Source organism: Marmota marmota, unplaced genomic scaffold (genome assembly GCF_001458135.2).
Source record: "Marmota marmota marmota unplaced genomic scaffold, marMar, whole genome shotgun sequence".
NCBI classification, from domain to species: domain Eukaryota; kingdom Metazoa; phylum Chordata; class Mammalia; order Rodentia; family Sciuridae; genus Marmota; species Marmota marmota.
In genome coordinates, this window is record NW_025999977.1 from 10,756,413 (window position 1) to 10,768,486 (window position 12,074).

General features: G+C 34.6%; 1 protein-coding gene across 6 annotated transcripts in view; it reads left to right on the plus strand.

The window, feature by feature from the left end:
- Usp34 (ubiquitin specific peptidase 34) overlaps window positions 1–12,074 on the plus strand; it is a 221,689-nt gene that overhangs the window by 52,895 nt on the left and 156,720 nt on the right. For all 6 annotated transcript variants that reach the window (XM_015479634.2, XM_048804265.1, XM_048804260.1 and 3 more), the window contains 4 exons: window positions 1,740–1,932; window positions 3,440–3,501; window positions 10,312–10,393; window positions 10,479–10,571. In XM_015479634.2, coding sequence (XP_015335120.2) covers window positions 1,740–1,932; window positions 3,440–3,501; window positions 10,312–10,393; window positions 10,479–10,571 — 430 coding nt within the window. The remainder of the gene's footprint in view (window positions 1–1,739; window positions 1,933–3,439; window positions 3,502–10,311; window positions 10,394–10,478; window positions 10,572–12,074) is intronic.

Consider the following 12,074-nt stretch of genomic DNA (forward strand, 5'->3'; position numbering starts at 1 on the left):
TTTTTTTTTGTGGTACTGGGGATTGAACCCAGGGCTTTGTGCATGAGAGATAAGCACTCTACTAACTAAACTGTATCCCTAACCTTAGTTTCATAAGTCTCAACCTAAGATAATGATGAAAGAAGAGTTTTATCAATTAGACTTAGAATATGAACTGTTAGAATCTAAGAATTTCCTCAGGGAGAAAATACCCCAGGAGTACTTTATACTTGTTTTCTCATTCATTAGTAAAATTTTGGGTGCCTGCTATTTTCTCAGTACTGTTTGAGTTGGTGGAGAAAATAACGATAGTGCAAATAGTGACAGTATGATAGGGAATATGTCTTTGTGATATGTCTGAAGGACATGAAGCAGCCAGTCAGGTGATGATCAGAGGATAAATTGGGCATAAGCCATAGAGAAGGAACATATGGGCATAGGCTTTGAATTTAGAAAGAGTATGATATGTAAGAACCTGAAAGTAAATTGTTGAGCTTGTAATGTGTTACAGGGAATAATTATGTATGAGATTGGAATGATAAGCAGGGGCAGTTCATTCAGGAATTTCCAGGACACTGTAAGGAGTTTGGATTTAATTTTAACAATAGGAATATATCAACAGGATTTTTAGCATGAGTTATGTTTTTTAAAAGATCACTTTTGCATTTACGTTTATAGTAAGTTATGGGAGGGCTGGAGAAAAAGTTAGGAGACTGGTTAAAAGGTTAGTGCCACATTTCTCAAAAAGTTGTTAATGGAGATTTTGAAAATTGGATGGATTAAGTAAATATAAAATCAACAAGACTGGTAGTTTTGTGGTATAAGGAAAAATGTAGCATTGTAGATGACATTAATTAATACTCCCAGGTTTCTCTTTTGTATTATGGGTGTCATTAATGAAGATATGAAACACTATAAGAACTTAGAGGTGAGACTTTGACATGTCTGTTGGACATTTAAATGATTGATGCTGGCAAATTGAGAATATAATTTTTTTCTACGATTTAGAAAAAAAATAATTCAGAATTATCAGCATAAAGATAGTATTTAGAAACGACTAGAATGAATGAAGTTACCTGGGAAGAAAGAGAATGTAGGAGAATTTAGGATGGAATCTGTGTCAGTTGCTTTTCCATGCAAGGAAAAAACCTCTGAAAGCTTAGTGTTCTTTTTAATATTTTTTTAGTTGTGTATGGACACAATACTTTTATCTTGATTATTTTTATGTAGTGTGGGGGATCAAACCCAGTGCCTCACACATGCTAGGCAAGTGCTCTACCACTGAGCCACAGCCCCATCCCAGCTTAGTGTTCTAAAACAATAGCCATTTATAATTCCTTATAGTTCCCTGGTTGACTAGACAGGTCTGCTCTGGGCTGGCCTGGCTGAAAATGGGTGGTCTAGGAGAGCCTCACTCACACATTCTGTGAGTGGCAGGCTGATTGGTCTTGGAAAATAGTGGATTCACATACATTTTCCAGTTGACTTGCTGTAAATTGGGGTATCAGCCATTTCTCTTTCATTCAGGAGGCTAAATCATATGTTAAATGACTTGATTCTTTATAGTTGCTCATTCAAGTTGGGCTCTCAACAAGTCAGACCTTTAAACATCACTTAGAAATAAGTTGGCATTAAGTCTAAGGATGCTGGGTTCTACTGTAGTGAACATTACAGAAATATGGAGCAAAGGAATGTTATTTAATTAGGGACTTTAGAAATGTCTTGTGAGCATTTGCATTTTATATTTTTGAATCATTTAGGTATTTATGCAAGCTTTCTGATCAGGAGTTACGACAGAGTGCGGCTCGTAACATGGCTGACTTAATGTGGAGCACAGTGAAAGAACCATTGGATACAACATTATGCTTTGATAAAGAAAGCCTAGATCTTGCATTTAAGTACTTTATGTCACCTACTTTGACTATGAGGTTGGCTGGATTGAGTCAGATAACAGTAAGCCACATTTGCTTTATTGTTGATTGTTTTTTTTATTTGCCAGAGTATGATCATATTACTTACTGCCATTAATTAGCAGTTAACATTAGCCATTACTGCTATTTTAAATGAATTACTTTGTATTGTCTTTACAAATAATTTCTGTATTTCTCTTATCTTAAATATGAGGAGTCTAGGCTTAGATTTATAAAAATTTATACCTTAGGTCTATTGGATTTCAGGTCCAACTTTTTTGAGCCAGGGTCTCATTATGTTGCCCAGGTTGACTTGGAATTCCTAGGCTTCAAGTGATAGTACTGCTTAAGCCTTCCAAGTAGCTGGAACTACGGGCATATATCACTGTACCTGACCACCATCTAAAGATCGTTAGCTTTTTTGGGGGGCTTGGGGAGGTGGGCGTTACCAGGTACCAGGGATTGAATTCGTGGGCACTTAACCACTGAGCCACATCCCCATTCCTACTTTGTATTTTATTTAGAGACAGCGTGTCACTGAGTTGCTTAGCACTTCACTTTTGCTGAAGCTGGCTTTGAACTGGCACTCCTCCTGCCTCCCAATCCACTGGAGTTACAGGCGTCCACCACTGTGCCTGGCAACTGTTTGCTTTTTTACATTTAGAAAGCAGTGTTTGGGGAGGGAAAAAAATTGAAGGAATTATAAATGGTTTCTTAAATTAATTTGCCATGTAGAAGCCACAGAATTTGGACCTTGGGCTGCATTTGACCAATTGTAACATTGTTTTGCACACTGGTTTAAATAAGGGAGAAATCACATATGAATCTAGTCTTGGCTTCTCTTGGGGAATGGTCAGAAGATATCCTTGGGTTGGCTTTTTTTTTTCTTTTTTTGGTGGTAATAGAGATAGAGCTTAGGGCTTTTCACATGCTAGGCAAGTACTCTACCACTGAGCTAACTGAACTATACCCACAGCCTGGGCTTGTGGTCTTGCATTAGAACAATTTACCGAAGATAAGTAGTTAGCTGAATTCTTTAGAGTTGAAATACCTTCCTGTGGTTTGCTACTAATCCCATTAATTTTACTTATTTACATTTTCTGTCTGTTTATGCTGTAGGTACAATGAAAATCTGAAGTAGCTTAATTTTATTCTTGTGCTTGACTTTGGAAATAAAATGCTTCTTGATATTTTCCGAGATAGGTCTTAAATGAATTTATCTAGGGAACCTTTCCTGAAACCTTCTGTGTTGATATGTTACTTGTTTGCCTTGCATTGTTTTTTTTTTTCCTGTCTCTGTGTTCAACTTTATTTTCTGTAATATATTTAATATAATGAAGCATAAATATTACTTATGAAATGAATTTTAGCATTTTATTATGATAAAGGAAATAGTTACATTAATTGATGCATGTTTATCTGAAATTCATATTTTAGAATTTTATTTGGTTATCAGTTACGATCTACATATATCAATTAGTTTGTGTTTCTTGCCTCTTGTAACATAAAAGGATTTGGAAAAAAACTTTTAATATCTTTTCTCTAATCAGAATCAACTTCATACCTTCAATGATGTGTGTAATAATGAATCGCTGGTATCAGACACAGAAACGTAAGTAGGAATGTTAATTTTTACGTAAATATACCATTTTAATGTGTAGCTATTTAAACAGTAAATAATTGTGACTTTTTATGATTTGAAGTGTTTTCTAGAATTTTTTGCCTAAAGGATACTGTTTTTGCCTAATGTCTTCAATTTGTACAGTCTTTAATAAGCTTTCAGAATAATATGTTGAAATATTTCTGTGGTGGTTCTTTGTTTGTCGGGGGCACTGGGGATTGAACCCAAGTCATGCTAGGCAAACTCTCTACCACAGTCCCATTTCTATAGTTTTAAAAAATACACTAACATGTAATATTACTTGTCACAAAATCCTAAAGGATACTGTTTATTACAGAATAGAATATAGTAGTGAATATGGTCCTGATAGTTTTCAGATAGTCTTAATTCAGGTTGATGTGACAAAGTACCATAAATTGGTGGTTTATAAACAAGAAAGAAAATTTCTGGTCTTCTGGAGGTTGAAAGTCTATGATCACCCTGTGCCAGCATGGTTGGCTTCTGGTGATTTGAAAATTGCTGTTTTCTCTTTGTGTCCTCACATGGCTGAGAGAGAGGCAGATATCTTATGGGTATGTTTTATATCGGCACCAATCCTATTTATGAAAGCTCCACCCTTATGACCTATTACCTCCTGATATCACCCTGGGCTCCTCTTACCATCAATAAAAATTAAAAAGTCTTGGAATTTTCAAGTAATGCTGCAAATGTAAACTAGGGCTTTATGGTAGAAGAACAGTGGATAGGGAATAAGAAGGAATTCCATTCAAAAAAGCATAAGGAATACATTAAGGACATGATTAAGAAAATAGTAAAAAATTTTGAGGACTAGTTCGTAAATTTCATTTTTTTTCCCCCCTTTTCTGATATTGGAGATTGAAGCCACGAGTTCTTTACCACTGAGTCACATCCTCCTCAGCTGTTTTTGTTTTGAAACAGAGTCTTGGTAAATTGCTGAGACTAGTCTTGAACTTGTAATCCTCATGCTTCAGCCTGTCTGGTTACTGGGATTACTGGTGTGTGTGTTGGGCAGAATTTACCTGTTTTAAATGTATAGTTCAATGAATTTTAGTAAACATTACCATCATTGCACAATGATTCCCTTTGTGTATTTGTAGTCAGTGTTTATTCCCAGTCTCACTAATCTCCTTTCTCTATAAATTTGCCCATGTTTGATGTTTCATATAAATGAAATCATAGGATAGTGATCTTTTTCATCTGGCTTCTTTTTGTATGTGTGGTGCTGGGGATCAAAATCAAATTCTCTGCATGCTAGGCATGTGGTCTACCCCTCCCCCCAGCCCTCATTTGGCTTCTTGCACTTAGTATTCTCACTCACTTTTTCTTTTTCCTTTCGTCCTTCCTGAGGTTCATTCATATTGTAGTATGTATTAGTACTCTATTTTTTTTATTGCCAAGTATAAATCATGTAAATTGTACCACACTTTCTTTTTTTTCCACTTATTTATTTATTTTAACCATACGATTTATTTTTATTTTTTTTAGTCATACATGACAGCAGAATGTATTTTGACATATAATACATACATGGAATGTACATACATCAATCATATTGTCTATTCTATTCTGCTGCCCTTCCTATCCTCTCTACTCCTCCCCTCCTCTCCCATCCTTTCTCTCTATCCAATCTAATGTGACACACTTTTTTTCCCTTTTTCTCATCACAACATCATATATGTATTCTGTACAATAATGGAAGGTTCTCCTTCCATCTTCCGTGCAACTCCCCTTCTCCCTCTTTTTCCCTCCCGCCTCTCTTCCCTATTTAGTGATAGTCTTCTTTTCATGCTCATCCTCCCTATCCCATTTTGAGTCACCCCCCTTATATCAGAGAAGACATTCGGCATTTGTTTTTTAGGGATTGGCTAACTTCACTTAGCATAATCTGCTCTAATGCCATCCATTTGCTTGCAAATGCCATGATCTTGTTATTTTTTACTGCTAAGCAATATTCCATTGTGTATAAATGCCACATTTTTTTAATCCATTCATCTGTTTAAGGGCATCTAGGTTGGTTCCACATTCTAGCTATTGTGAATTGTGCTGCTATAAACATTGATGTGGCTGTGTCCCTGTAGTATGCTCTTCTTAGGTCTTTTGGGTATAATCCGAGAAGGGGAATAGCTGGGTCAAATGGTGGTTCCATTCCCAGCTTTCCAAGGAATCTCCATACTGCTTTCCAAATTGGCTGCACCAATTTGCAGTCCCACCAGCAATGTATGAGTGTATCTCCCCTGCCCCCGCCCCATCCCCAGCACTTATTGTTGTTTGACTTCATAATGGCTGCCATTCTTATTGGAGTGAGATTGTATCTTAGTTTTAATTTGCATTTCTCTGATTGCTAGAGATGGTGAGCATTTTTTCATGTATTTGTTGATTGATTGTATATCCTCTTCTGAGAAGTTTCTGTTCAAGTCCTTGGCCCATTTGTTGATTGGGTTATTTGCTTTTTTTTTTTTTTTAAACTTTTTGAGTTCTTTGTATACTCTAGAGATTAGAGCTCTATCTGCAGTTTGAGTGTTAAAAATTTGTTCCCAGGATGTAGGCTCCCTATTCATCTCATATATTATTTCTCTTGCTGAGAAAAAACTTTTTAGTTTTGGTTTTAACTCTTGTGCTATAGGAGTCTTATTAAAAAATTTGGGGCCTGCCCCCATGTGATGAAGATTAGGGCCAACTTTATCTTTTATTAGACGCAGAGTCTCTGGTCTGATTCCTAGCTCCTTGATACATTTTGAGTTGACTTTTGTGCATGGTGAGAGAAAGGGATTCAATTTCATTTTGTTGCATATGGATTTCCAGTTCTCCCAGCATCATTTGTTGAAGATGTTATCCTTTCTCCATTGCATGGTTTTAGCACCTTTGTCTAATATAAGGTAGTTGTAATTTTTGTACCACACTTTCTTTACCCATCTACATCTAAAATGTAGATGGATATTTGGATTGTTTTCACTATTTGGTTAATGGGAGTAATGCTGCTATGCACTTTCATATACAGGTGTTTTTGTGGGCATGTATTTTGCAGGTAGATATTGAGGAGTAGGATTGCTGCTTCATATGATGAATTGTTTAACTTTTAAAGAAACCATCAAGTTATTTTCCAGTATTCTTGAATTACTTTATATTCCCACTGACGATGTATAAGGGTTCTACTTTCTTCTCATTCTCAGCAGTACTTGTTATTATATTTTTGATTGTAACTCTTCTAGTAAGTATAAAGTTGCATTTCTTTAATGGTTTTATTTTCATTTCCCTAATCACTAATGATGCCAAACATCTTTGTGTGTGTGTGTGTTTTGCAGGGAGTGAGCCCAGGGCCTTGTATGTGCTTAACAGGCACACTATTTTTGAGCTACTTCTTTAGTCCTGAACATCTTTTTTATGTGGTTATTTGCTGTTCTGTTTGTTTTTTGGTGAATTGTTTGTACCTTTGCCCTGTTTTTAATTGGGTAGTTTGCTGTGTTTTATGGCCTATCATGTGGTTTGTACTTCATCATGTTCTGTGTTTGGTTAAGAAGACTATTTTGTTGTTAAATGAAGTGTTCCATAGATGTCCGTTAGGTCTAATTGATACATAATGATGTCTCTCATATTCTTTCTTTCTTCTTTTTCTTTTTTTAAATACACGACAGCAGAATGTATTACCATTCTTATTATACATATAGAGCACAATTTTTCATATCTTTGTATAAAGTATGTTCATGCCAATTCATGTCTTTATAAATGTACTTCGTTTTTTTTGCATTACAATTCTTATTATACATATATACCACAATTTTTCATCTGTCTGTATATAAAGTAGGTTGACGCCCAATTCATTTCTTCATACATGTACTTTGGATAATGATGTCCATTACATTCCACCATCCTTGCTAATCCCCTGCCTCCCCCTTGCCCTCCCTCCTCTGTTTCTCATATTCTTGCTGATTTTCTGCCTACTTCTTTCTGTTACTTAAAGTAGGGTATTGAAGTCTCAAGATCCTCATTATTTTGTATTTGTGAATTGATTTGTCTGCTGTAGCTTTTCTGTAACCCCCAAATGTCAACCCTTGTAGCATAGTCATTCATTCACATTCATACAGCAGTAAAAGATTCATATTCTAAGCTTAAGTTGAATAAGGCAACATTCTGCCATCTTGTTTGAAGTGCAAAAAGCTGGGGCTATGTGCCAGTTGAATGGGATTTGAATACCAACTCTAGTACATTACTAGGAGGCAGCTTCAGATAAGTCATTTAAATACTTCTAAACATCTCTTTCTCTGTTATAAAATAGAGTAGAATCAGCCTGTAAGAGTTGTTTTTAGGACTCAAGATTATAATCTGTGTGTGATATATTATATTCATATTTCCCCTAGGATAAAGGTTCACTATTAATTCATGCTTTTGCCGGGACTATATAGAATATGTCTATTGTGAGGACGAAGAATTGATTGTCCTATTGAACTGTTTCTTTGATTCAGTTTTTGCTTCATATATTTTTGGGCTCTTTTGTTAGGCACACATGTTTGCAGTTGTTATGTGAGCCTGGTAATTTGATACTTCTATAATTAAAATGTATCATTTTTTTGTCTTTTTAATACTCTGATTTAGTCAGTATTATTTAATATTAGTACAGCTACTATAGCTTTCTTGTAATTATTATTTGATAAATCTTTTTTAAAAATATTTTTTAGTTGTAGTTGGACACAATACCTTCACTTTATTTATTTATTTTCATGTGGTGTTGAGGATCGAACCCAGGTCCTCGTACGTAGTAGGCAAGCACTCTACCGCTGAGCCACAACCCCAGCCCCTCCCCACCCCCGATAAATTTTTTTTGTCATCCTTCTATTTTGTCTGTTTTTGAATCTAAAATATGCATTTTGGAATTGGACCTTAAAAAAAAAAATCTAGCCCTTCAGTCTCTCTGGAATTTTTAATCCATTCACTATTACTGTTGTTTTATAGCTGGTTTTACATCTGCCATTTTGCTATTGATTTTGTCTTATGTTTTTATATTCTTTATTGCCTTACTTTGCAGTATATAGGCATATTCTAGTATGCTATATTTAAAAAATTGTTTGCCAGGTGTAGTGACACACACTTGTAACCCCAGCAATTTAGGGGGTTGAGGCTAGAGGAATGCAAGTTCAAAGCCCCCCATTAATTTAATGAGACTCTGTCTCAAATAAAAAATACATAAAAAATAAAATAAATATATAAATATGCAAATATATAGATATGTAAAATGTAAATATATAAGAAGTAAAAAGGACAGAGTATGTAGCGCAGTGGTAAAGCACCTCTGGCTTCAATCTTCAGTACCAAAAAATCAAAAACAAAAAAACATGTTTTTGGTTGTTTGCTCTAAGGGTTACAGTATGTTAACTTCTTCAAATTACTACTAATTTAATAATAATATGAGAAGTTGCTCCATTGTAGCTATTTTACTTTGTTCTCCATCAGAAGTCAGCTCTTGATCTTTTTTTTTTTTAATTAACATGTTTTAGTTGTCAGTGGACCTTTATTTTTATTTATATGTGGTGTTGAGAATTGAACCCAGTGTGTCTCTCACACATGCTAGGCAAGCGCTCTACCACTGATCCACAACCTCAGCGCCCCCCCCCCACTATTGATCTTTTTCTTGTTTGTTTAATTGTTTTTCTTTGACAACTTTTAAGAGTTTTCTTTTTCCTGCCCCACAATGTGAACTCTTTGTGATCAATTTCTATTTGGAATATGAATATATATATATATGTGTGTGTGTGTGTGTGTATGTGTGTTTAAATTCAGTTTGGGAAGTTTGGGCTGTTATTTCTTCAAATATTGTTTCTGTACCTTCCCATCCTTGAAATACACACACACACACACACACACACACACACACACACACATATATATATAAAAAATACACATATATTTTTATTTATATGTATTTATATGTGTGTATATTTGTCTCCAGAGTCCTGAGTGGTTGTTATTGATAATATAGTTGATGTTTATTGTTCATCAACCATTACAAAAGTAATAGTGTGTAAATTAGAGTTGAAGCTTATGGATCGTTACTTTAGTATGAATACCCAGAAATAGGTAAAATATACTACTAGTAGTTTTAACATTTTGCCTTTTGTGGCCCATATATCTAATTCTCTTTTTAAAAGAAAATCTTTAGAACTTAGCATAAAGTGTAATTTTTGAATAAACAAGAAGAAATGAAAATTATTCATTCTTTGTAGTTTTTCTATATATAATTAATATAGATGAAAAAAATTGGAAATCTTTTATTGTAGCTGATGTTTCTTCTACTTTTTATAATTTACCTATCATTTCTATTTTACTTCATTAGTGGAATCTTAATTAGTATTAGGCAGTGATTTGCAGTTTGGCTTGGAAATAATTGTTCTTTGTTCATACTTTTGGTAACCTACTTTCTTGATGTTATCTCATTATAGAGGGTGTATTGGGAAATGTACTATGGAAATTAAAAATTGGGAATAAATCACCAACTAAATGTTATACTTGGTATTCTGAGTTGGGTACCTCATTGTAGTAGTTAGGAATATCCTAGCTTTTCAGTTATTTGTTTACAAAACCAGGTAATATTAGCATTTGTTACCGTCATTCTTAGTTACATTTTAGAATACGGTGAACAGTTAATTGTATATAATCACTTCTTTGTAGTTTGTATGGGAACAAATTGCAAGTTTTATCAGAGCCTGCATTTTAGACATGGGGAAATGATGATTTTAAGAAAACATTTTTTTAAATGTATTTATTTATTTATTTTTTACTTGGCTTTAGGTCCATTGCAAAAGAACTTGCAGACTGGCTTATTAGCAACAATGTAGTGGAACATATATTTGGACCAAATTTACATATTGAGGTATGTGGACAATTAAATGGTTTTTGTATTTTATAGACAGAAGGACATTTTAAAATATTAACTACATTAAGTTTTCTTTTTCCAGATTATCAAACAATGCCAGGTGATTTTGAATTTTTTGGCAGCAGAAGGGCGACTGAGTACTCAGCACATTGACTGCATTTGGGCTGCAGCACAGGTAAACTTAATAGCTCACATTTATTGAGCAATTCTTTATTATATGTTCTAAGTGCTTACTCCCTTTTAGGATAAATTCTGTTATTCCAATTTTATAGCTAAAGAGGAAAAATTTTATAGCTAAAGGAAAAGCTGGGAATGGAATTTCTACGTCCATGTGTTACTATGTTACTGATAAAACCGAAGGAAATTAGAATTAATTAAAACTTCTTCATAAAACAGTTTTGGCTTTGAAAATACCTTTTCTTGTTGTTCTCCTTTATATTGTTTACCCTTGTATCTTGAATATGGTAAATTTCTTTTTTATTTTACCAGTTTTTTTCTTTAATTTTTTTGAATAGTATCTATCAATATAATTCAGAATCCTAAAAGTAAATATAAATGGTTATATTAAACATTTTCATCTCCACATCTATGAAGCATGTAGTTCTTATTTTAGTTGCATTAGAAATTTTTTTTAATAAACAGCAGATCATATCTGTTTTTATCTTTTTTTCCCACAAATGTAGCATACCAAACATACATGGCTTTTTTGACCTAAAATTTTAATCTGGCGAGTTCACATCATTATAAAAAATGCTTTCTTGTTTATTTTTTTTTGTGTTGGGGATCAAATCTGGGCTTCACACATCTAAGCAAGTATTCTTTCACTGACCTGCATCCCCAGACTTTTTTTTTAAAACATATCCTTTATTTATTTTTATGTGGTGCTGAGGATCAAACCCAGGGGCCTACACATGCTAGGCAAGTGCTCTACCACTGAGCCACAACGCTAGCCCTCCTCAGACCTTTTAAAAGACTATATGGTGTTTCATTATTTGTATGTATTTAATTTAGCCAGTTCTCATTCATGGACATTATTTTTTCCCTAGTCTTTTCTGTTATAAACAGTGCCATAAATATTAGCTCCCCCCCCTTTTTTTTCTTTTTTAAATAGTCATGAGTTTATAGAAGGGATAGAAAGATGAAAGGGGGATACTTTAAAGGGATAGAGTGGGTTCTCTCAAGAGTAGAGAAAGATGGTGCTCCCTTCTTGCCCTCCACTTTGAATAGGGTCCCAGGGAAGTTTGCAGAGACCCATCCAGGCCCACCTTTTGACTTTTGATCGACAGTGTAGGAACTGCTCTTCCTGCTTGGACTGCCTCTAGAGAGGATGGTGTGGTTGTTCACATAGTTGGAGATTTAAGGAAACTGAGTTTTCCTGTTTTTGCCTCAAGTTTCTGACCCCTCAGTTGGTTTATTACCCTTTGAATGCCTTTAGCAAGCTTTATTAGTGAGGGTCCTCATGTTTTTTTTGTCTGAGTGATTGGGGGTTAGAATAGTTTCAGTGATCTGGGATGGTCCAGGTCACCTAACAGGGTGTGACATTACCTATAATGTTTCTTAAGGGGATGTAATTATGGTTGGAGATGTTTTAACATACCATGCCCCCATCTTTCAGTGCTTATCTGTCAGCTAAGGCTTCCTGTGGCTCTTCATTGTTGTTTGTCCCCCCCCCCCCCAC